General features: G+C 41.7%; 1 protein-coding gene across 1 annotated transcript; it reads left to right on the top strand.

Moving 5' to 3' along the window:
- Positions 1–7545: 7545 nt before the first annotated feature.
- Positions 7546–25441, top strand: BCL2L15 (BCL2 like 15). Its single transcript, XM_032154948.2, has 4 exons — positions 7546–7879; positions 8467–8588; positions 20269–20493; positions 21128–25441. The coding sequence occupies exons 1-4, from the start codon at positions 7753–7755 to the stop codon at positions 21143–21145; spliced, it is 492 nt and encodes a 163-aa protein (XP_032010839.1). The 5' UTR covers positions 7546–7752; the 3' UTR covers positions 21146–25441.
- The last annotated feature ends 1479 nt before the right edge of the window (positions 25442–26920 follow it).

A 26920-nucleotide genomic window follows, 5' to 3' on the forward strand; every position in this document is an offset into this window, starting at 1 on the left:
CGCCCGGCCAGGATTTGGATTATTTCCTAATCAATTTTAGGAATTGTGTTAGTAATTAAAGATGGCTGATGTGTGGAAACTGATAGGGGTCATCTGTGGGGGTCATCTTTTCTTCCCTGGATTATTATAGTAAATTCCTAAGTGTTCTCATATTTCCAATCGTGCTTTTTTAGGCCAGATTCCAAAGTCCTTAATGTCATCTAAGGTACCTCTTTGGTGTCAAGTCTTGCCACTCCCAAAATGACTTCTTTTCTGGCAGAAGCAAACCATTTGCATTGCAGTTCCCTGTATACACCAGCTTCTTTCACCTCTGTGTTAACTTAAACCTGCTTTTATGCCGGGCGCGGTGGCTCACGCCTGTAATCCCAGCACTTTGGGAGGCCGAGGCAGGCGGATCACGAGGTCAGGAGATCGAGACCATCCTGGCTAACACGGTGAAACCCCGTCTCTACTAAAAATACAAAAAAAATTAGCCGGGCGAGGTGGCGGGCGCCTGTAGTCCCAGCTACGCTGGAGGCTGAGGCAGGAGAATGGCATGAACCCCGGGGGGTGGAGCCTGCAGTGAGCCGAGATTGCGCCACTGCACTCCAGCCTGGGTGAAAGAGCGAGACTCTGTCTCAAAAAAAAAAAAACCTGCTTTTATTTATTGCCTAGAACATTTTCTCACCCTCATATCTTCTTAAATTAACACCTCGTCTTTCAGTGTTCAGCTCACTCATAAGCTCCTTCAGGAAGTTTTCTTTAACCCTCACTGCCTTCATTAGGGGTCTCCCTCAAACTGTCAAAGTAGCCAGAGCATACCTCTAGCAATAGTACTGTAATTGTTTTCTTGTCGCTTGTCCTCAATTTTTATTCTGTTATCTGACCACATTTTGTACATTGAAGCAACTTATGGCAAGAACAAATCTAATAAAATGATGGTAAAATATAAATAAGACTAGCAAATCCAGAATGGGAAAAATTAAAATACCAGTTAAGACCAGCTATGTTGGGGATGGGGAAATACACAAATGTTCAGGCTGTATGGGCCTATTAGGTGATATAGTTGAGCCTTGATTTGTCTCTATAGGTGATTTAGCAGTCAGAGTTAAGGGAAACAGTTATAATTGTCATCAGAGAGGAAGAAACGATTTCTAAAAGAAATGTACATGTAGTTTCACATAGGTGGTACTAAGATATGTTCAGGATCCTATGAGAAGTTAGTAATGGGTTTCACATGACTTTCTTACAGTATTCTTCAACGAAAGCAGAGAGCATGACTTTAATATAGAGCTTAGACTGGGTGCAGTTGCTCATGCCTGTAACCCAGCACTTTGGGAGGCCAGGGAGGGAGGATTGCTTGAGGCCAGGAGTTCAGGACCAGCCTGGGCAGCATAGTGAGACCCTGTCTGTAAAAAAATTGAGTTAGCCAGGCATGGTGGCACATGCCTGAAATCCCAGCTGCTCAAGAGGCTAAGGCAGGAGGATTGCTTGAGCCCAGGAGTTTGAGGTTACAGAGAGTGGTGATCACACCACTGCACTCCAGCCTGGGTGACAGGAGACCCTGTCAAAAAAAAAAGAAAAAGAACATACAAAAAAGTAGGCTAGACATGGTGGCTCATGCCTTTAATCTCAGCACTTTGGGAGACCAAGGTGGGTGGATCACTTGAGGCTAGGAGTTTGAGACCAGCCTCGGCAATATAGTGAGATCCCCATCTCTACAAAAGTAAAAAATTAACCAGGTGTGGCAGCGGGTGCTTGTAGTCCCAGCTACTTGGGAGGCTGAGGGGGGAGCATTGCTTGAGCCTAGGAGGTCGAGGCTGCAATAAGCTATGCTCATGCCACCGAACTCCAGCCTGGGCTACAGAGCAAGACCCTGTCTCAATAATAATAATAATAATAACATTGTGCTTAATGAAGGCATTTCTTCAAGGACTTAAGGTAACATGATCCAAGTATATAGCCTTTATCATCCAGCTTAATTCAAGGATTTCTACTACCTAGATACATAGATGAGCACATACCCTTCAGGTAATTTTTCACCTATCACTTCTCTCAACTGGGCTTTATTTATTTATTTATTTATTTATTTTTTAAATCTGAGACGGAGTCTTGCTGTGTCACCCAGGCTGTAGTGCAGTGGTGTGATCTCAGCTCACTGCAACTTCCACATTGCAGATTCAAGCCATCCTCCTGCCTCAGCCTCCCAAGTAGCTGGAACTACAGGCATGCACCACCACGCCTGGCTAATTTTTGTATTTTTAGTAGAGACGGGATTTCGTCATGATGGCCAGGCTGGTCACTCCTGACCTCAGGTGTTACCCAGCCTCAACTAAGCTCTTAATAGGAGTAGATAACAGACAGTATTGAATTTTCTGGTAAGAGCCTGGATTTTGTGAGTTGCTTATTGAATGGACTTCCCCATTGAACAACCTTTTTTTTTTTTTTAGGTGGAGTTTTGCTCTTGTTGCCCAGGCTGGAGTGCAATGGCATAGTTTTGGCTCACTGCAACCTCCACCTCCCAGGTTCAAGCAGTTCTCCTGCCTCAGCCTCCCAAGTAGCTGGGATTACAGGTGCCCGCACCACACCCAGCTAATTTTTTGTATTTTTAATAGAGACAGGTTTTCACCATGTTGGTCAGGCTGGTCTCAAATTCCTGACCTCAGTTGATCCACCTGCCTCAGCCTCCCAAATTGCTGGGATTACAGGCATGAGCCACCGTGCCTGGCCTGAACAAATTTTAAGAATGATTATTTCTTTCCTTTTATCTCCATAGTGCCTGCCACATAGTATTACTCAGTAAATCTTTATTGAATGAATGGCTGTATATAATTAGATTCTGATGTGTTTTGGGATTGATATTTGAAATGGGTTTTATGATATTGTATCAACTATATGGAAAATAATGGAATTTATTCTAGACCAGAATTTCTTAAAAGTGGCAATACTGACATTTGAGGCCAGATAATTCTTTGTTGTGAGGGGCTTTCCTCTGCACTGTAGAATGATTATTAGCAGTATCTCTGGCCTCTACCCACTGGATGCCAGTAGAACCCTCAGTTGTGACGACTAAAAATGTCTCTAGACATTGTCAAAGGTCCCCTGGGACGGGGCAAAATTGCTGTTACTTGAGAACCACTGATTTAGACCATGGATCCTCAGGGACAGGAAAGGGAGGGATTAGAACAGCTTCGGAATTGCATTTTCTGTATTTTTATGGTTCAGTTAAATGGTGAATGTTTAATTAGATACTAAGAGAAATAAAATTGAAGTGCTGCCAATTCAAAGTGTAGCAAGGGGCCGGGCGTGGTGGCTCATGCTTGTAATCCCAGCACTTTGGGAGGCCGAGGTGGGTGGGTCACAAGGTCAGGAGTTTGAGACCAGCCTGGCCAACATGGTGAAACCCCGTCTCCACTAAAAATGCAAAGAATTAGCTGGGTGTAGTGGCAGACACCTGTAATCCCAGCTACTCGAGAGGCTGAGGCAGGAGAATCGCTTGAACTCGGGAGGCGGAGGCTGCAGTGAGCCAAGATTGTGCCTCTGCACTCCAGCCCAGGTGACAGAGTGAGACTCCATCTCAAAAAAAAAAAAAAGCGTAGCAAGGGAACAGGATGCAGGTGGTAGAAATTGAGTAAACTGATTGACTTTTTAAAATTAAAGACTATAACTGAAATGTTGATCTAAAGAAAATTAGGTATGACTAAGCAACTGAATAAATACTACTACTAAAGTGATCCCAACTATTGGAGCTTTTAGAAGACTATGTTCTACTTGTTTGCTTTTTTATAATGTAAGAGGCATACATAGAATATGAAATTGTTGCTTTTGGAAAATATACTTTTAAGATTATCTCAATGAAGAACTGATTTCTCCTGTAGCCTGGTTTTACTAATTTATAAGCAAAATGACTAAAGCTCAGGTATACTATGAAGTTAATTCTTTAATATTTGCCCCGCTAGGAACTCTGTATAGCTTCTGCAGACACAGGGTTTGATGATGTGATATAAGTAGATGTTTATATTTTATAATCCATGAAGGTAGTCGATACTGTGCTCTTAGAACAGCAGCCATCTAATGTCATTCTTAGTTGACAGGTAAACAGTATGTTATGTATGTAATGAGGTCCCACAAAGACAATAGTGTTTTGGAACACTGCAGAGGCAATAATTTGCATATTACCATCATTTTATAGTTATGAATCAGTGACTGTGATGTGTTTCCATTACCCCTATTTTTGAACAGGTGTTCTGTTAAAAGTATTCTATTCCTTTCTTAGATATGGGATGTTTAGGGGAGAGGGGACACATTACTTGTTTTCTTAGTTACAAGTCTCCATGTTGAGAGGAGTTACACTCAAGGATCTTCATCCACATGCACATCTGGTACAGATGACAAGATCCTGGACTTTAAGCCAATGATATAATGAGACAAAGCTTTTTGGGGAAGGATGTAAATTGTGGTCAGAGGGTGGCAAGAGAAACAAGTGATGGTGAAAAAATTCTGGCCTCATCATTTTTCAGTAATAATTAAGAGCACAATATTACAACTGCAAGGGTGAAGGTATGTGGGCTGAGGGAAAGGGATAATTTTGGAGGGTGCTATATTGAAGGTCTGGAAGAAGTAAACAAACGTGGAAAAAATTTACTTCACGTTGCTAATGACAGCCTGTACTCTGTTTCTGTAGCTTTACAACATTGACTATACAAGACAATGCAAAGAGTCAAAATTAGATTTTTTTTTTTTTTTTTTTGAGACAGAGTCTTGTTTTGTCATCCAGGCTGGAGTGCAATGGTGTGATCATGGCTCAGTGAAGCCTTGATCTGGGCTCAAGTGATCCTCCTGCTTCAGCCTCCTGAGTAGCTGGGACTATAGGTGCATGCCACCACCCCTCGACTCAAAATTCGATTTCAAAGATGGCATAAGCATATTGATAGTGAAATGAGGAAGGTGGTTTATTACTGTGGGAAAAGCTTGAGATTAATGTAAGACAGACTTGGTTTAAAATTTCTATTCTGCCACTTACTGATGTGTGAACTTGGGCAAGCTATTTAATACCAGCTGGATGGTCTCATAAATATTTTTGTTTTTTATATATTGTTTTGGGAGTATGTCACAAATGTATTTTTTAGAATCCTTCAACTGTCAGTGGCTAGCTCTAATGTGAAAGGAGATTGGCCTAGAATTTTCTCTGAGTGCCCTTCTGATGTTAAAGGTCTGAAGCCTACTTAGTAATAATGGAGGTTTCAGCCCTTTTGCCTCTAGAGAGAATGAGCAACAGATAATGACAAATGAAAATAGCACTTTAGCTACATGGGAACATAATTTTTGTTCTTACTCCAAAAGCAATTTACGATCATTTTTAAAAATTAAGACTTTTTAAGAGCAGTTTTAGCTTCAAAGCAAAATTGAAACAAAGGTACAGAGATTTCCCATATACCCTCTGCCCCAACACAAGCATAGTCTTCTCCGTTATCAACATCCTCAATCAAAGTGGTGCAATTTGTTATAACTGACGAACTTACCTCATCAATTATTACCCAAAGTCCAATTACCACCCAAATTCCTCCTCATCTTTTCATGGCCTGATAGCTCTTTTTTTTTTTTTTTGAGACAGAGTCTCGCTCTGTCACCCAGGTTGGAGTGCCATGGTGCCCTCTCAGCTCACTGCCACCTCTGCCTCCCAGGTTCAAGCAATTCTCCTGCCTCAGCCTCCTGAGTAGCTGGGATTACAGGCGTGAGCCACTGCGCCCAGCCAGCTCATTTCTTTTTAGCACTAAATAATGTCTATTGTCTGTATGTATCACAGTTTATTTATTCATTTACCTACTGAAGGACATATTGGTTGCTTCCAAGTCTGGGCAGTTACGAATAAAGCTGCTATAAACAACCATGTGCAAGTTTTTGTGTAGACAAGTTTTCAGCTCCTTTGGGTAGATACCAAGGAGTATAATTGCTAAATCATATGGTAAGAGGATGTTTAGTTTTGTGAGAAACCGCTAAACTCTTCCAAAGTGGCTGTACCATTTTGCATTCCTACCAGCAATGAATGACAGTTCCTGCCCCACATTGTCACCAGCATTTGGTTTTGCCAGTGTTCCGGATTTTGGCCATTTTAATAGGTGTGTATAGTTGTATGTGTTTTAGAGTGGAACAGAAAACACAAGATTGGCTTTGATATTTTGCAAGACAGAAATTCCATTCTGAACAACTGACTTACTGTTTATGCTTGAATCTTTTTTTGTTTTTTTTTTTTTTTTGGAGACAAGAGTCTTTCTCTGTCACCCAGGCTGGAGTGCAGTGGCATAATCTCGGCTCATCGTAACCTCTGTCTCCCAGGTTCAAGCGATTCTCATGCCTCGGCCTCCCGAGTAGCTGGGATTACAGGCACGCACCACCACGCCCAGTTCATTTTTGTATTTTTTAGTAGAGATGGGTTTTGCCATGTTGGCCAGGCTGGTTGTGAACTCCTGACCTCAGGTTATCAACCCGCCTTGGCCTCCCAAAAGTGCTGGGATTACAGGTGTGAGCCACCATGCCTGGCCTATGCTTGACTCTTATTAGTTGGAGCTGTTAATATTAATAACTTCACCAGGTCAGACAGGTTGAGTGGTAATTTTGCTGATAGGTTTGGTGGCTGCTTCTGAGACCCAGACACAAAATCTAGGTTTAGCTACATTAAGAAGGCAACCACTACAGATAAGTGTCCAATCAAGAGATCTCTTAAAACAATGATGGAGTCTAACCCTGTTAGGAAAATTCTTTTGCTAGAGAGAAAATCTCAGATCTCTTTCCTCCTGGTCATTATGTCTTGGGCTAAAAGGAGGACATTTAACATTCATTGTATGCCAAACAGTGCTAGGCCATTCCACATGTTATCTTATTTAATCCTCATAATTTATCTGTGAAATATTTTCTATTGTCCCCATTTATAACTCCAAGTTGTTGGCATTTTTTTTAGCCTTCCCAGACTTTATATCTGCTACCTCTCCACCTAGAATAGTGTTACGCCTCCTTTTTGCATAATGAATGCCTACTTATTCCTCAGAGCTCATCTCAGATGCTACTATTTTAAGGAAGCCTTCCCAGTCCCCTAGGTTTGTTTCCCTATTAAACTGATCAAAGGCTTGATTCCCTATTACATTTCACTGATCAAAGTGCACTGATCTCAATAGCACAAATAACTATGTGATTAGTCATTTAATATCTGTCATTTCTGCTGAAGCGTAAGCTTCATGAGCACAGTAACTGTGCCTGTATCATTTTTCTATGTTACTTGTAGTGCCGACTATAGTTCCTTGTTCAGTAAATAATTATTATATGATTATGGCAAATACATTCCATAAACAGAAGTTGAACGCTGGTCCACTGTAACTTCAAAACCTTCCTTTGAATTATACCATATGCAGGACCTGAGAAGAGAAGGAAGTATTTCTTAATAAAATTACTCCAGAGGCTCTTCCTGAACTCCGTTCTAGATTGGCTACCTAACTATAAAAGTTAAGCATTAATTTTATGTGGTTAGGGTGTGGTCTGAGATAGAGAACCTAAAGTCTTTAAAGTCTCCCCAGTTCCAAGTAGGTAATCCCTTCCAAGAAGTCCCACCTTTCTGAGCAGCTGTGTTTGAAGAAAGCTTGTGGGAAAAGTTCCAAGATTACATGTCAGGAAACTACAAGAGGTAGAAACATTTGTTGATTTACCAGTGTTTCTAACTTACTGCTGGGCTGAAAACTGCTTGTTTCGTGGAAAAGCAAAACTTGACAGCAAATATCTAAAATGAAGAGCCCCCAAACTTTTGAGGAACAAACGGAATGCATTGTGAACACTCTACTCATGGACTTCTTGAGCCCAACATTGCGGATTGCCAACCGGAACCTATGCTGTGTAGATGAAGTGGATTCAGGTAAGGTTCCTGGCCTAGGTGGTGATTGCAGGTCAGAAGGAGTATGTTTTCAGCCGGGCGCAGTGACTGACTCCCGTAATCCCAGCACTTTGGGAGGCCAAGGCAGGTGGATCACCTGAGGTCAGGGGTTTGAGATCAGCCTGGCCAACATGGTGAAACCCCATCTCTACTAAAAATAGAAAAATTAGCCAGGTGTGGTGGCTCACACCTGCAGTCTCAGCTACATGGGAGACTGAGGCACGAGAATTGCTTGAACCTGGGAGGTGGAGGTTGCAGTGAGCTGAGATCACGCCACTGCACTCCAGTCTGGGTGACAGAGACTCGGTCTCAAAAAAAAAAAGGAGTATGTTTTATTTATTTCCTTTAAGTTTCAAAAGGCAAACTCTAAGTTTTCAGTAACACCTAAAGGGAAAGAGGTTCTCAATGAAGGGAAACTCTGACTATTGGTGTTGACAGAACATTTAAGCTCTTGGGAGATAATGATGTGAAAATTATTTAAAAGACAAGACAAATTTTTCTCATTGCCCAGATTCCTGGGACTTGCCATTGCTTCAAGCATTGTAATAAATGTGTTCCCTCTGTCGTAGGAGAGCCTTGCTCTTTTGATGTGACTATCATTGCTGGTCGCCTTCGGATGTTGGGTGACCAGTTCAACGGAGAATTGGAAGCTTCTGCCAAAAACGTCATTGCAGAAACCATTAAGGGACAGGTCAAGTTTCTACTTCATGCTATTGTTTGCTGCTTTTTTTTCTATTTCAAACTTCCTTTTCTTACTACTCCCACACTACGATGACTAGGAATGTTCTATGAAAATATTTGGGGGCTTATATTCCAAGGAAGTATAGCAAGAATTCTCCAATTGCTAAAACCTAAGTGGTACAGAGATGGAAAATTTGGGGCATAGGCTGATGAACCTTCAGTTTGTCTCTACTTGGTCTTCATCACAGCTGTGCTTAGTGTGCATAGAGCACATTTATAACACTTTATTCTTGGCAAAGTGTAGTATCTTTTTTTTTTTCCAGACAAGGTCTTACTGTGTCACCCAGGCTCAAGTGCAGTGGTGTGATCTCAGCTCACTGCAGCCTCCACCTCCTGGGCTCAAGCGATCCTCCCACTGCAGCCTCCTGAGTAGCTGGGACTTCAGGCAAGTGCTACCATGCCCATCTTTTTTTTATTTTTTATTTTTAGTAGAGATGGGTTTTTGCCATGTTGCCCGGGCTGATCTTGAATGCCTGAGCTCAGGTGATTGCACTCACCTCGGCCTCCCAAAGTGCTGGGATTATAGGCGTGAGCTACCACACCCAGCCTATGCTTTTTTTCTTTTTTTTTTTTTTTTTTGAGACGGAGTCTCGCTCTGTCACCCAGGCCGGAGTGCAGTGGCACGATCTCGGCTCACTGCAACCTCCACTCCCGGGTTCAAGCAATTTTCCTGCCTCAGCCTCCCAAGTAGCTGGGACTACAGGTGCGCACCACACCGTCACACCCAGCTAATTATTTTTTATATTTTAGTAGAGACGGGGTTTCACCCTGTTGCCCAGGCTGGTCTCAAAATTCTGAGCTCAGGCAATCTGCCTGCCTCAGCCTCCCAAAGTGCCGGGATTACAGGTGTGAGCCACCACGCCGGGTCCCAGCCTATGCATATTTTAATACTTATTTTGTTGGGGGTGGGCATCTTTTTTCCCCCAGGGTCCAGCAGTGAAGTATATACAGGAATGACAGACAGTCTACAAGTTTGATGCAATGAGGGATAAACCCTGCAGCAGCTCACTGGCTTTTCATCAGAATGCTGATTACTGGCAGTAGCACTTGGACTCTGTATTAGATGTAAAGACAATAAGGCAGTGTCTAGGAGATGTTGCTGATGTATATAAACAATGACAGCTAATATTAACTTATCACTTACCATGTGCGGTTATTATCTCATTTAATTATTATTCCCCTGTATGAGTTATCATGGAAGCTATTATCGCCACAGCAACCTCTCCCCATCTGCATGTAACACCACAAAAGCAAACATTTAACCTGTTTTGTTCACTGCCATATTCACTCGACCTATAACAGTGCCTTATATATAATAGGTCCTCAATAAGAATTTCTTTTTTTAATTTTTTTTGGAGACAGACTCACTGCAACCTCTGCCTCCCAGGTTCAAGTGATTCTCCTGCCTCAGCCTCCCAAGTAGCTGGGATTACAGACGCTCGCCACTATGCCCAGCTAATTTTTGTATTTTTAGTAGAGATGGGGTTTCACCATGTTGGCCAGGCTGGCCTGGAACTCCTGACCTCAGATGATCCACCCGCCTCGGCCTCCCAAAGTGCTGGGATTACAGGGGTGAGCCACCGCGCCTGGCCCGTCTGGGTGGATCACCTGAGGTCAGGAGTTCCAGGCCAGCCTGGCCGATATGGTGAAACCCCATCTCTACCTAAAAATACAAAAATTAGCTGGGTGGATCACTTGACGTGAGGAGTTCAACAGCAGCCTGGCCAACATGGAGAATCCCTGTCTCTACTAAAAATACAAAAATTAGCTGGGTGTGATGGCCCATGACTGTAATCCCAGCTACTCGAGAGACTGAGGCAGGAGAATCGCTTGAACCCGGGAGGTGGAGGTTGCAGTGAGCTGAGATCATGACACTGCTCTCCAGCCTGGGCGACAGAGCAAGACTCTGTCTCAAAAAAAGAACCACACTCTTAACCGTTATGCTTTATTTGTCCTACTATGCACAGCTTGAGCAGTGTGCCTACACTACATTCAGGCAGAGCTGGACCTGTTACTCCCAGTTGCTTGCCCTGAGGCTGTCCTAGGTAGTTGATAACTGAGTTGACTTTTTTTCTCATTAAACATTTTTTTTTTGGCTGGGTGCTGTGGCTCATGCCTGTAATTCCAGCACTTTGGGAGGCCGAGAGGGGCAGACTCTTTGAGGCCAGGAGTTTGAGACCAGGCTGGCCAACAGAATGAAACCCTGTCTCTACTAATAATACAAAAATTAGTTGGGCATGGTGGCACACACCTGTAATCCCAGCTACTCGGGAGGCTGAGGTAGGAGAATCGCTTGAACCCAGGAGGCAGAAGGAGGTTGCAGTGAACTGAGATCTCGCCACTGCACTCCAACCTGGGCAACAGAGCAAGACCCTCTCTCAAAATAAATAAATAAATAAATAAATAAATACATACATACATACATACATACATACATACATACATACAAATACAAAAATTAGCCAGGCATGGTGGCACACAACTGTAATCCCAGCTACTTGAGAGGCTGAGACAGGAGAATTGCTTGAACCAGGGAGGCGGAGTTTGCAGTGAGCTGAGATGGTGCCATTGCACTCCAATCTGGGTGACAGAGCAAGACTCTGTCTCCAAAAAATAATAATAATAAATAAATAAATAAATAAATTATTTGACTTGAACTTGTTTTAATAAAAAAAAATATATTTTGAAACAGCCCTAAACTCAGGGAAAGGTTGCAAGGATAGTACAAATAATTTCTCTCTTGAATCATTTGACAGTAAGGAGTTGACATGATATTTCATCAACCCCTAATACTTTTATACTTCCCTCAAACAAGGACATTCTCTAATATAATCACAATCTAACCATCAAAACCAGGAAATTAACATTGATTCATTATCATCTAATCCTTAGATCTCATTCAAGTTTTGCCATTTGTCCCGATAATGTAATTTATAGTAAAAAGTTGTAGGCCAGAGTCACATATTGCATTTAGTTGTGATTTCTCTTTAGTTTCCTTCAATCTGGAATTTTTCCTTAGTCTTTCCTTGATTTTCATGACCTTGACACTTGAAGACTATGGTCTATCTTGTTGAATGTACCTTAACTTGGGTTTGTTTGATGTTTCTTCTTGAATAAATTAAGGATATGTACCTTTGGTAGGAATATCACAGAAGTATTGCTGTGTTCTCAGTGCATTGCATCAATTGGCACAAGATTTTATTTTATCCCAGTATTGATGTTGTTAACTTTAATCACTTAAGATGGTGTCTGTAAGGCTTCTCCTCTATAAAGTTACTCTTTTCCCCTTTGTAATTAATAAGTATTTTATGGAGAGGTACTTTGAAACTATGTAAATATCCCACATCTCATCAAAATTTCATTGCATTCATTTCTTATCAGCATTGGACCATGAATTCCTACTTTATTGGGTGGATTATAATCTGTTAACATCATTACTAATTTAGATGCTCAAATCATCCTAGTTTTAGCTAGTGGGAGTCCTTTCACTTTAGACTGCATCTCTTTGATGTGTCTCTATTATTATTTGAGTACTTCCTTAATTTCTGACAGAAGATCTTATACTTCCCTAGCCCCAAACTGAAATCAACCATTCTCCAGAGAGCTCTGGTTTCTTTTATTTTTTGAGACAGGGTCTCACTCTGTTGCCAGGCTGGAGTGCAGTGGCACGATCTCGGCTCACTGCAACCCCCGCCTCTCGGATTCAAGCAATTCTTCTGCCTCAGCCTCCTGAGTAGCTGGGACTACAGGCACACACTGCTATGCCTGGCTTATTTTTTTTATTTTTTATTTTTTGTATTTTAGTAGAGACGGGGTTTTACCATGTTGCCCAGGCTGGTTGCGAACTCCCTGAGCTCAGGCAATCCGCCCACCTCGGCCTCCCAAAGAGCTAGGATTACAGGTGTGAGCCACTGCCTGCCTTTTTTTTTGAGACGGAGTCTTGCGCCGTCACCCTGGCTGGAGTGCAATGGCGTGATCTTGGCTCACTTCAACCTCTGCCTCCCAGGTTCACGTGATTCTCCTGCCTCAGCCTCCCGAGTAGCTGGGATTACAGGTGCACACCACCACACCCAGCTAATTTTTTGTATTTTTAGTAGAGACGGGGTTTCACTATGTTGGCCAGACTGGTCTTGAACTGCTGACCTCGTGATCTGCCTGCCTTGGCCTCCCAAAGTGCTGGGATTACAGGCCTGAGCCACTGCACCCGGCCTCTGGTTTCTTTTAATGGAGAATGATATTTAGAAATCAAGATCTAGGTGCCCTCCCACATGGATATCCTTTTCAGCTTGTTTGGGCTCTGATATGCAGTTCTGACATGCAGCTCTGACGACCTTGGCCCCCCTAAATCCCCACAGATCTTGCTTGGACCCACCTAATGGCTTTTAGATCCCATTTTTGAAAAGGAAAGAGGAAAAGGAAGAGCTACTCAATATTTTAATTAATTATTATTATTTTATTATTAATTCTAATTAATAACTATTTTTGAGACAGTCTTTCTCTGTCGCCTAGGCTGGAGTGTAGTGGCTCAATGATAGCTCACTGCAGCCTCAATCTCATAGGCTTAAGTGATCCTCCCACCTCAGCTTCATAAGTAGTTGGGACTACAGGCATGTGCCACCATGCCTAGCTACTTTTTAGAATTTTTCATAGAAACAGGTTCTCAATATGTTGCCCAGGCTAGTCTTGAACTCCTGACCTCATGTGATCCTCCCACTTTCGTCTCCCAAAGTGTTGCAATTACAGGTGTGAACCACTGCACTCGGTCTTTTTTTTATTTGAGATGGAGTCTTGCTCTGTTGCCCAGGCTGGAGTGCAGTGGCATGATCTTGGCTCACTTCAACCTTCGCCTCCCAGGTTCAAGTGATTCTGCTGCCTCAGCCTCCTGAGTAGCTGGGATTACAGGCCTGCACCACCATGCTTGGCTAATTTTTATATTTTTAGTAGAGACAGGGTTTCACCATGTTGGCCAGGCTGGTCTTGAACTCCTGACCTCAGGTGATCTGCCAGCCTCGGCCTCCCAAAATGCTGGGATTACAGGCATGAACCACCATGCCCGGCCTTTACTTTAGAGTTTCCCAGACATTTTCTAGTCATTCAAGCAATACCTTTATGATTTAACCAGCTGGACTATCACATACTTAATATTTTTCTTTCAAATTATTTTTCATTCATTTTGTTTAACCTAAGCAATAATACCTGAAATCATGGGTTTGATGGACTACTTATGTATTTTCAAGTGCCCATTAAGATAACAAAATATTAAGATGGCCGAATAGGAACAGCTCCAGTCTACAGCTCCCAGAGTGAGCGACGCAGAAGACGGGTGATTTCTGCATTTCCAACTGAGGTACCGGGTTCATCTCACTGGGGAGTGCTAGACAGTAGGTGCAGGACAGTGGGTGCAGCGCACCATGCGCGAGCCGAAGCACGGCGAGGCATCACCTCACCTGGGAAGCACAAGGGGTCAGGGAATTCCCTTTCCTAGTCAAAGAAAGGGGTGACAGATGGCACCTGGAAAATTGGGTCACTCCCACCCTAATACTGTGCTTTTCCACGGGCTTAAAAAACGGCACAACAGGAGATTATATCCTGCACCTGGCTCGGAGGGTCCTGCGCCCACGGAGTCTCGCTCACTGCTAGCACAGCAGTCCGAGATCACACTGCAAGGCGGCAGCGAGGGTGGGGGAGGGGCAGTCACCATTGCCGAGTTAGTTGTTTGATTAGGTAAACGAAGCGGCCGGGAAGCTCGAACTGGGTGGAGCCCACCACAGCTCAAGGAGGCCTGCCTGCCTCTGTAGGCTCCACCTCTAGGGGCAGGGCACAGACAAACAAAAAGACAGCACTAACCTCTGCAGACTTAAATGTCCCTCTCTGACATCTTTGAAGAGAGTAGTGGTTCTACCAGCACGCCACTTGGGATCTGAGAACGGGCAGACTGCCTCCTCAAGTGGGTCCCTGACCCCCGAGTAGCCTGAGAGGAACCCCCCAGTAGGGGCAGACTGACACCTCACACGGCCGGGTATGCCTCTGAGACAAAACTTCCAGAGGAATGAACAGGCAGCAGCATTTGTGGTTCACCAATATACGCTGTTCTGCAGCCACTGCTGCCGATACCCAGGCAAACAGGGTCTGGAGTGGACCTCTAGCAAACTCCAACAGACCTGCAGCTGAGGGTCCTGTCTGTTAGGAGGAAAACTAACAAACAGAAAGGACATCCACACCAAAAACCCATCTGTATGTCACCATCATCAAAGACCAGAGGTAGATAAAACCACAAAGATGGGAAAAAAACAGAGCAGAAAAACTGGAAACTCTAAAAATTGGAGCGCCTCTCCTTCTCCAGAGGAATGCAGCTCCTCACCAGCAATGGAACAAAGCTGGATGGAGAATGACTTTGACGAGTTGAGAGAAGAAGGCTTCAGACGATCAAACTGCTCCGAGCTACAGGAGGAAATTCAAACCAATGGCAAAGAAGTTAAAAGCTTTGACAAAAAATTAGACAAATGGATAACTAGAATAACCAATGCAGAGAAGTCCTTAAAGGACCTGATGGAGCTGAAAACCAAGGTACGAGAGCTACGTGACAAATGCAGAAGCCTCAGTAGCAGATGCGATCAACTGGAAGAAAGTGCATCAGTGATGGAAGATCAAATGAATTAAATGAAGCGAGAAGAGAAGTTTAGAGAAAAAAAATAAAAAGAAACGAACAAAGCCTCCAAGAAATATGGGACTGTGTGAAAAGACCAAATCTACGTCTGATTGGTGTACCTGAAAGTGACGGGGAGAATGGAACCATGCTGGAAAACACTCTGCAGGATATTATCCAGGAGAACTTCCCCAATTTGGCAAGGCAGGCCAACATTCAAATTCAGGAAATACAGAGAACGCCACAAAGATACTCCTCGAGAAGAGCGACTCCCAAGACACACAATTGTCAGATTCACCAAAGTTGAAATGAAGGAAAAAATGTTAAGGGCAGCCAGACAGAAAGGTCGGGTTACCCACAAAGGGAAGCCCATCAGACTAACAGCTGATCTCTCAGCAGAAACTCTACAAGCCAGAAGAGAGTGGGGACCAATATTCAACATTCTTAAAAGAATTTTCAACCCAGAATTTCATATCCAGCCAAACTAAGCTTCATAAGTGAAGGAGAAATAAAATACTTTACAGACAAGCAAATGCTGAGAGATTTTGTCACCACCAGGCCTGCCCTAAAAGAGCTTTTGAAGGAAGCACTAAACATGGAAAGGAACAACTGCTACCAGTCACTGAAAAAACATGCCAAAGTGTAAAGACCATCAAGGCTAGGAAGAAACTGCATCAACTAATGAGCAAAATAACCAGCTAACATCATAATGACAGGATCAAATTCACACATAACAATATTAACTTTAAATGTAAATGGGCTAAATGCTCCAATTAAAAGACACAGACTGGCAAGTTGGATAAAGAGTCAAGACCCATCAGTGTGCTGTATTCAGGAAACCCATCTCACGTGCAGAGACACACATAGGCTCAAAATAAAGGGATGGAGGAAGATCTACCAAGCAAATGGAAAATGAAAAAAGGCAGGGTTGCAATCCTAGTCTCTGATGAAACAGACTTCAAACCAACAAAGATCAAAAGAGACAAAGAAGGCCATTACATAATGGTAAAGGGATCAATTCAACAAGAAGAGCTAACTATCTTAAACATATTTGCACCCAATACAGGAGCACCCAGATTCATAAAGCAAGTCCTTAGTGACTTACAAAGAGACTTAGACTCCCACACAATAATAATGGGAGACTTTAACACCCCACTGTCAACATTAGACAGATCAGTGAGACAGAAAGTTAACAAGGATACCCAGGAATTGAACTCAGCTCTGCACCAAGCTGACCTAATAGACATCTACAGAACTCTCCACCCCAAATCAACAGAATATACATTCTTTTCAGCACCACACACACCTACTCCAAAATTGACCACATAGTTGGAAGTAAAGCACTCCTCAGCAAATGTAAAAGAACAGAAATTGTAACAAACTGTCTCTCAGATCACAGTGCAATCAAACTAGAACTCAGGATTAAGAAACTCACTCAAAACTGCTCAACTACATGGAAACTGAACAATCTGCTCCTGAATGAATACTGGGTACATAACAAAATGAAGGCAGAAATAAAGATGTTCTTTGACACCAACAAGAACAAAGACACAACATACCAGAATCTCTGGGACACATTCAAAGCAGTGTGTAGAGGGAAATTTATAGCACTAAATGCCCACAGGAGAAAGCAGGAAAGATCTAAAATTGACACCCTAACATCACAATTAAAAGAACTAGAAAAGCAAGAGCAAACACATTCAAAAGCTAGAAGAAGGCAAGAAATAACTAAGATCAGAGCAGAACTGAAGGAAATAGAGACACAAAAAACCCTTCAAAACATTAATGAATCCAGGAGCTGGTTTTTTGAAAAGATCAACAAAATTGATAGACCACTAGCAAGACTAACAAAGAAGAAAAGAGAGAAGACTCAAATAGATGCACTAAAAAACGATAAAGGGGATATCACCACCGATCCCACAGAAATACAAACTACCATCAGAGAATACTACAAACACCTCTATGCAAATAAACTAGAAAATCTAGAAGAAATGGATAAATTCCTCGACACATACATCCTCCCAAGACTAAACCAGGAAGAAGTTGAATCTCTGAATAGACCAATAATAGGCGCTGAAATTGAGGCAATAATCAATAGCTTACCAACCAAAAAAAGTGCAGGACCAGATGGATTCACAGCCGAATTCTACCAGAGGTTCAAAGAGGAGCTGGTACCATTCCTTCTGAAACTATTCCAATCAATAGAAAAAGAGGGAATCCTCCCTAACACATTTTATCAGGCCAGCATCATCCTGATACCAAAGCCTGGCAGAAACACAACCAAAAAAGAGAATTTTAGACCAATACCCTTGATGAACATCAATGCAAAAATCCTCAATAAAATACTGGCAAACCAAATCCAGCAGCACATCAAAAAGCTTATCCACCATGATCAAGTGGGCTTCATACCTAGGATGCAAGGCTGGTTTAACATATGCAAATCAATAAATGTAATCCAGCATATAAACAGAACCAAAGATAAAAACCACATGATTATCTCAGATGCAGAAAAGGCCTTTGACAAAATTCAACAACCTTCATGCTAAAAATTCTCAATAAATTAGATATTGATGGGGCGTATCTCAAAATAATAAGAGCTATCTATGACAAACCCATAGCCAATATCATACTGAATGGGTAAAAACTGGAAGCATTCCCTTTGAAAATGGGCACAAGACAGGGATGCCCTCTCTCACCACTCCTATTCAACATAGTGTTGGAAGTTCTGGCCAGGGCAATCAGGCAGGAGAAGGAAATAAAGGGTGTTCAATTAGGAAAAGAGGAAGTCAAATTGTCCCTGTTTGCAGATGACATGATTGTATATCTAGAAAACCCCATCATCTCAGCCCAAAATCTCCTCAAGCTGATAAGCAACTTCAGCAAAGTCTCAGGATACAAAATCAATGTACAAAAATCACAAGCATTCTTATACACCAATAACAGACAAACAGACAGCCAAATCATGAGTGAACTCCCATTCACAATTGCTTCAAAGAGAATAAAATACCTAGGAATCTAACTTCCAAGGGATGTGAAGGACCTCTTCAAGGAGAACTACAAATGACTGCTCAATGAAATAAAAGAGGATACAAACAAATGGAAGAACATTCCATGCTCATGGGTAGGAAGAATGAATATTGTGAAAATGGCCATAGTGCCCAAGGTAATTTATAGATTCAATGCCATCCCCATCAAGCTACCAATGACTTTCTTCACAGAATTGGAAAAAACTACTTTGAAGTTCATATGAAACCAAAAAACAGCCCGCATCGCCAAGTCAATCCTAAGCCAAAAGAACAAAGCTGGAGGCATCACGCTACCTGACATCAAACTATACTACAAGGCTACAGTAACCACAACAGCATGGTACTGGTACCACAACAGAGACATAGATCAATGGAACAGAACAGAGCCCTCGGAAATAATGCCACATATCTACAACTATCTGATCTTTGACAAACCTGACAAAAACAAGCAATGAGGAAAGGATTCCCTATTTAATAAATGGTGCTGGGAAAACTAGCTAGCCATATGTAGAAAGCTGAAACTGGATCCCTTCCTTACACCTTATACAAAAATTAATTCAAGATGGCTTAAAGACTTAAATGTTGGACCTAAAACCATAAAAATCCTACAAGAAAACCTAGGCAATACCATTCAGGACATAGGCATGGGCTAAAACACCAAAAGCAATGGCAACAAAAGCCAAAATTGACAAATGGGATCTCATTAAACTAAAGAGCTTCTGCACAGCAAAAGGAACTATCATCAGAGTGAACAGGCAACCTACAGAATGGGAGAAAATTTTTGCAACCTACTCATCTGACAAAGGGCTAATATCCAGAATCTACAATGAACTCGAACAAATTTATAAGAAAAAAAAAAAACCCCATCAAAAAGTGGGCAAAGGATATGAACAGACACTTCTCAAAAGAAGACATTTATGCAGCAAAAAAACAGATGAAAAAATGCTCATCATCACTGGCCATCAGAGAAATGCAAATCAAAACCATCTCACACCATTTAGAATGGCGATCATTAAAAATTCAGGAAACAACAGGTGCTGGAGAGGATGTGGAGAAATAGGAACACTTTTACACTGTTGGTGGGACTGTAAACTAGTTCAGCCATTGTGGAAGTCACTGTGGCGATTCCTCAGGGATCTAGAACTAGAAATACCATTTGACCCAGCCATCCCATTACTGGATATATACCCAAAGGATTATAAATCATGCTGCTATGAAGACACATGCACACATATGTTTATAGTGGCAGTATTCATAATAGCAAAGATTTGGAACCAACCTAAATGTCCAACAATGATAGACTGGATTAAGAAAATGTGGCACATATACACCATGGAATACTATGCAGCCATAAAAAATCATGTCCTTTGTAGGGACATGGATGAAACTGGAAGCCATCATTATCAGCAAACTATCACTAGGACAAAAAACCAAACAGCGCATGTTCTCACTCATAGGTGGGAATCGAACAATGAGAACACATGGACACAGGAAGGGGAACATCATACTCCGGGGACTGTTGTAGGGTGGGGGGAGAGGGGAGGGACAGCATTAGGAGATATACCTAATGCTAAATGACAAGTTAATGGGTGCAGCGCACCAACATGGCACATGGATACATATGTAACAAACCTGCACGTTGTGCGCATGTACCCTAAAACTTAAAGTATAATAATAATAAAATTAAAAAAAAGACTTTGTGACTTGGTAAATTGGCCAATGCCACTTTTTATAATAAAGATGAACCACTTATCTTGGTTTTTTAAAAACTTAAAAAAAAAGATAACAAAATATTAAAACGAGAAAAGATTATCCATCCACCCTCTAAGATTTCCTTAGTTACCACCAATTGCACATTTGGCACTCTAAGAAACAATTGCTTTACTGGATTCCTGCACCTGCAGCCTCCTGCACTTTTTGAGTGATACTCTGTTGATGTTTCCTTTGTCTTTCCTCAGGCAGGAGCTATACTCCAGAACACAGTGGAATCTCTCAGCAAGACCTGGTGTGCTCAGGATTCCAGCTTAGCTCATGAGAGAGCCTTTCTAGCAGTGTCAGTGAAACTTCTTGAGTATATGGCTCACATTGCTCCTGAAGTAGTGGGACAGGTGGCTATCCCCATGACGGGTATGATCAATGGGAACCCAGCCATCCGGGAGTTCATCCAGGGCCAGGGAGGTTGGGTAAGTGTGTTGGGGCTCCTGGTTTTGCTAGGTATTTGCACTGTTTTTGTACTAATACCTGGGATTCCAATTCATGACCCTTTTTGTAAATTGGAAACCAATGGGAAAACATGCTTCCCTATTTTGCTGAAAATGCCTAGATTTTCTTGCCATGGAAAAATGGAGCAGACAGAAGCTCAGCCTGTGGATGTTGGACTCCAGAGTCATGCTACCTTAAATATTGACTGCTGACTACTGTAAAGCTAATCTTCATTTCCTACACATAATCATCTATAAAGTATATTCATGGTAGAGTTCTAATTTCAGCCTGGCTTCACCCTGTTCCCTTGTAAATTTCTGGGTCTTTTTTTCCTAACATCTTTATGTGTGTGTTAGGGAAGTTAGAATCACCTTAATAGTATCTAAGAAAAAACAATCTTTGCTGTAGTGGTAACTATAGAAGGTATTCTAAGCCCATGTTTTAGTAATCATCAGAACTTATGCTGTCATAGAGCACTCCTTTCCATTTACAGGGTCAGTGAAAGCCTTAATAAGAGCTACATTTCCTGGAGCTATCTGCAGATCATTTCCTGGTTTCTTAGGAAGTTCCTGAAAGCAATTCCTTTGACTGTAGGATTTTCTCTGTCTTTCCTAGGAAAATCTGGAGAGCTGAAGAGGAGGAGCTATTCACGAGACTGAACATCACTTCCTTGTTGACTGGGTGATTGATTCCTGGGAATTCAAACAAACAAATAAAAAAACACTTTTTTCATTGTATCAGAACTGAACTTAGCTGAATAAGTCATTTTTTACTGATTGTTAAAGTTGGGAGCAGCTGCCAGAGGCCTACAGAGTTGGTTTTTGTTTTGTTTTGTCAACTTAATGCAAACTACAGAGATTTTCTACTTTCTGTTTTCACATGAGTTTTAATGAGGTTCTGTTGAAGCAAAGACCCCCAGACACAAAGTAATGACTTGTTAGTAGTGGAATTATAAGCTACAGGGCAGGCCTTTGCTGGAGGTATTTTGAGAGAAAGGGAGAACAATGGAAACTATTTCTTCAGATGTAGCCATGTCCTTTGGTAAGAATTGTGCCTACTAATTTTGCAATGTAAAGGATTTCAGGAAGCTTTTTGGTTGAAAAATCTTTTTTTTTTTTTTTTTTTAGACAGAGTCTCACTCTGTCACCCAGGCTGTAGTGCAGTGGTGCGATCTCAGCTCACTGCAAGCTCCACCTCCCCGTTTCACGCCATTCTCCTGCCTCAGCCTCCTGAGTAGCTGGGACTACAGGCGCCCGCCACCACTACATGCTACCTTAAATACCTGGCTAATTTTTTGTATTTTTAGTAGAGATGGGGTTTTGCCGTGTTAGCCAGGATGGTCTGGATCTCCTGACCTCGTGATTCGACCCCCTTGGCCTCCCAAAGTGCTGGGATTACAGGCTTGAGCCACCTCGCCCGGCCTAAAATCTTGTTATTTTAAGTTGAGCATTTTCGTTCAAAATCATCCCTAAACTTCATGTTAATTTCACCTGAGAAGGACTATTTTATGCATTTTAGAGGTTGGAAGCAAAAAACAAACAAACAAAAACAGTTGTTTCTACTAGGAAGGTCAAAGAAAATAAAAGTTACTCCATTTTTACTGCCACAGGATGCAGGAAGTGCTGGCCCACATCTAGGACGGCAAGGCCACCCCAGCTTAGATGAAGCTAGCTGCATAGCACAAAGCTTTAAAAGTGTGGTTCACACACCACTTGTAGACCTTATTAAACTGCTGATTCGCATTCCTAGAGATTCTGATTCTGTAGGGGTAGGCTGGAGCCTAGCAACCTACCTTTTAAACTAGTTCCATAGGTGATTCTGATGTACATATAGAGTGTGACAGCCATCACTATAGAGAATAGATTGACAAATTACAACCCACACGTCAAATCTGGCTTGCTGTCTTATTTCGTAAATAAAGTTTTATTGGAATAGAGCAACATTCACTTGTTTACATATTGTCCATGGTTGCTTTTGTGCTACAATGGCAGAGTTGAATGATTATAGAAGACCATATGGCTGGTTAAGTCCAAAATATTTACTAGCTGGCCCTTTACAGAAAAAGTTGGCTGACCCCTTCTCTAAATCAACATTTCTCCTTGGTAACTGAAACTCTATTACAGTCCTGACAATTCCAGCAAACACAGCTGTAGATAGGGTTTAAACTCAAAGATATTTAACTGTTCTTTGGGAACTTAGTCTCCATATGTTTGTTAGTTCTTGCATAATCCACAGTTTCTCTGGGTCTTCAACCGATCAGAGAGCTCTGTAGCTCCTGAGTAGTCCATTTCTCTGGCCCTACAAGTGAGAGTGATTGGAAGCAAAGCTTATGATTTGTATCTCAAAATAGTCCTTAATGATCTAATAGATTAGTAGGCAGTCATCAGATAGAGACTCCAAAAACCAGACTACTTTCCTGAATATTAAGAAGAAAGGCATTGCTACAGTGATTCATGAAAAGCAGCATTAATAACTTTGGCTAAAGTTTAACAAAACTAACCACTTCCCCTCTATCAGCCAGCCATCTATGTGTCTCCTCTCAATGCAGAGAAGTAAATATGTAGTGCTGTTAATATATTTTTGCTTTTTAAAGTTATGTTTTGGCCAGGCGTGGTGGATCATGCCTGTAATCCCAGCACTTTGGGAGGCCAAGGCGGGTGGATCACCTGAGGTTAGGAGTTTGAGACCAGCCTGGCCAACATGGTGAAACCCTGTCTCTACTAAAAATACAAAAAATTAGCCAGGCTTGGTGGCACGTGCCTGTAATCCCAGCTACACAGGAGGCTGAGGCAGGAGAATCACTTGAACCTGGGAGGTGGAGGTTGCAGTGAACTGAGATCATGCCATTGCACTCCAGCCTGGGCTACAAAAGCGAAACTGTCTCAAAAAAAAAAAAAAATGAAAACAAAGTTATGCTTTTTCCTCTATTCCTAGTTAAATCACAACAGGTTAATAATCCATAAATGATGTGTCCTGTTTCTCTTTAGTAGAAATTATATTTTTGGCTACCAGTTAAGAAACTTGTACTCCTTTGTCCCTTATGTTACTATAAACTCAAGATGATGAGTTTTGTGATATTTGACTTCATAGGCAAAAGCAAAATTTTTACTTTGTTACTATTCTGTTTTATGAAATAAACTTCGGTCTATGCATTTGAACTAAGTTTCAGCAAATTCAATCTAAATTGAATAATTCCAGCTCCCAGTTTTATCCTATGTTGCTCATAAAACAGTTCCAAGTATACTGCATTATCTTGAGATTTGAAGATATGGTGCCCACGGGGATTATACTAGGCAAATGCATTAAGCAGCTCTGGCCTAGGTGTTATGTATTTTAGGAGACTCTATCTTAGGAGAGCTTAAGTGATTGGGCTGCAGGAAGAAGACATTGTAACCCAGGAATTAAAAATGGATTCAGATTGCCTGATTTTAACACTTTAGTTTCACCATAGGCTAATTATGTGACACTGGGCAAGAGACATAATTCTTCTGTATCTTAGTTTCTACATTTGTAAAATAGAGATGATTTGGTAACTTATTAATAAGATTTTTGTGAGAGATAAATAAAACAAATACACTTTGTAAAGGGTGAGTGCTTGGTATATTTTAAATACTGTGCCATTAGCAATTTGGAATTCTATGTTATGCAGTTCATAAGGTTCTAGCTTGACTTTTTTCTGTCTCCATTAACCCTGTCTCTCACAGATGCATACCACTCTTAATGGCTTTACTTTCACATCAATATGAGTGATTCCTAAATATGATTTGTTTCCCTTCTCAATTCCATACCCACAGATGCTTATTATTTATGTGTACCTTTCTTATCCCAATACTCTCCCTGTTTGCCATACAACTAGCTCAAAACTTCAGTCATTTTTACCTTGTCTCTCTCTTTCCAGTCCAACTCACCCAACTAGTTTCTCTCATTTGTTACTTCCTTTTTGTCCTGGTTCTTCTACCAGATTTATTAGCAACTGCCTGGACTATTAATAAAGCCTCCTACTTAGGCTTTCAATAGATTGTTCTGTTCCTGCTCCATTCCAGTCTGTCCTATATACTGCCATCAGATTGATCAAAGCTGTGGTTTCTTTGTCTATTGTTTTGATTCATTTTTAGATATGGTGTCATTCATTTTTAAATTTAACATACCAATGAAGATTACAAGACTTAAACATCTTACCAGAAGGGGGCATTTATTTTTTTAAATCAAGAAATAACTTCCCAAAAGCATTGCTTTGAATGCCATTCTCTTAACGTCCTTCAGTGGAACTTTTGAGTGTGATTAGATATGTTCATTATCTTGATTGTGGTGATTTTATGGGTGATGATTTCACACCAACTTATCAAATTGTATACTTTGAAATGTGTAGTTTATTGTACATCAGCACTACCTTAATAAGGTTGTTTTTAAAAAAAACCTTCAGCGGCTCCCTACTGTTCATCAAATAAAGACTGACTTTCAGTCTGATATTCAGATTTCCCCAGTATCTGGCCCTAACTGCCCTATATAGACTTAATAAATCATGATTCTCTTCTACAATCCCAATGCTCTAGTAAAATCGAGCTAGTCAGTAAAGCTGCCCTCCTCCTACTGTTCTCTATGTTTCATATTGCTTTTTCTGAGGCTCTACCTGTAGACATCTTCAAGACCCAACCCAGTTGTCACTTTCTCCATGAAGGCTATCCGTATAACCAGAACAAGAAGTGCTCTTTGCCTCCTTGAACTTTTGTTTGTACCACTTTTATGTTTCTTATCCAAAAAATGGCCTTAAGTTGTAATTATCTGTATAGTCATCTTCCCCACTAGGATAAAGGATCGCTGAATGATACAATTTGTTGTATACTTCTGTAACACCCCTCCTCTTCATTATCTGGCATGTACCTCGATATTAAAAATATTCATTAAATGAACGAATAACTGATTGACTCAGATGAGACTTCAAGTTTGATTATATTTGAACAGGATGCTAAGCTTTAAGAGTCCTGATGCCCTTTATTTAAAAAAAAAAATGCTTCAGGCTGAGCTCGGTGGCTCACGCCTGTAATCCCAGCACTTTTGGAAGGCCAAGGTGGGTGGATCACCTGAGGTCAGGAGTTCAAGACTAGCTTGGCCAATATGGTGAAACCCCATCTCTACTAGTAATGCAAAAATTAGCTGGGCGTGGTGGCACATGCCTGTCATCCCAGCTACTCAGGAGGCTAACGCAGGAGAATTGCTTGAACCCAGGAGGTGGAGGTTGCAGTGAGCTGAGATAGCGCCATTGCACACCAGCCTGGGTGACAACAGCAAAACTCTGTCTCCAAAAAAAAAAAAAAAGCTTCAGTTGCAAGTTATTGGTTGACCTTTGCTTCTTGAGGATTCTGAAACCAAAGGCAGAGTATGCTTCCCTGTGTAGTGGGAGGTTGACTATGAAGTCTGCAGCAGGTGAACTGAAGGACTTAGTGAAGTCTCAGAATGCAGTAGTGACAAGCAGTAGATTGGAAGATGGGTAGGGGGACTTTTCCTACCGGGAATGATGTGAAAACATGAGAAAATCAAACAAGCTTCATTAAAGGTATTTTATAAGCCTCTTCTGTGTTCATTTATAAAAGGAAAAACAAGCCTACTCTAGAGATAAAGGAGGTCATTTATTTCTGGCCATTGCAGTTCTTCAGAGATGGGCTCTGAAGCTCAGTATTGACACCATTCCTTTCCTAATAATAGCCCTGCTGGCCGGGCGCGGTGGCTCACGCTTGTAAGCCCAGCACTTTGGGAGGCCGAGGCGGGCGGATCACGAGGTCAGGAGATCGAGACCACAGTGAAACCCCGTCGCTACTAAAAATACAAAAAAATTAGCCGGGCGTGGTGGCAGGCGCCTGTAGTCCCAGCTACTCGGAGAGGCTGAGGCAGGAGAATGGCGTGAACCCGGGAGGTGGAGCTTGCAGTGAGCCGAGATCGTGCCACTGCACTCCAGCCTGGATGACAGAGCGAGACTCCGTCTCAAAAAAAAAATAAAATGAAATAAATAAATAAATAATAATAGCCCTGCTGCTTGGGCAGCAGCATTCAGGAAAGTACCCTTTGCCAGGTTCCTGTGCCTCCAGGTAGGAAGGCCCATCTGCTCCTGGCATAATGAAAGTGCCTAGCTAGAGACAAGAAGCACAGACTGTGCCAGACAAGAGACTTGGAGTAATTGATATAATGAGTAACCAAGTGAGAGTAGATCCCTCACCAAAGCGTAACCACATTAGCTACTTTATCACAACAGACTTATTTTAGATATACTCAGGAAGATGGTAAGCACTGTGGGTTACACAAACGTGTAGAATACACTATCATTGCCTTTGATAAATCTGAAAATACAGGGGGCATCTTTTGAATAAACTCTTAAATAAACTTATAGGAGATAAGGAAATTGAATAAATGAAG

Source organism: Hylobates moloch, unplaced genomic scaffold (assembly GCF_009828535.3).
Source record: "Hylobates moloch isolate HMO894 unplaced genomic scaffold, HMol_V3 SCAFFOLD_5, whole genome shotgun sequence".
NCBI classification, from domain to species: domain Eukaryota; kingdom Metazoa; phylum Chordata; class Mammalia; order Primates; family Hylobatidae; genus Hylobates; species Hylobates moloch.

Coding starts and splice junctions, on each gene's coding strand:
- BCL2L15 (XM_032154948.2), top strand. CDS start 7,753: ATGAAGAGCCCCCAAACTTTTGAGGAACAAACGGAATGCATTGTGAAC. Junction 7,880..8,466: donor TGTAGATGAAGTGGATTCAG/GTAAGGTTCCTG, acceptor CCTCTGTCGTAG/GAGAGCCTTGCTCTTTTGAT. Junction 8,589..20,268: donor CAGAAACCATTAAGGGACAG/GTCAAGTTTCTA, acceptor GTCTTTCCTCAG/GCAGGAGCTATACTCCAGAA.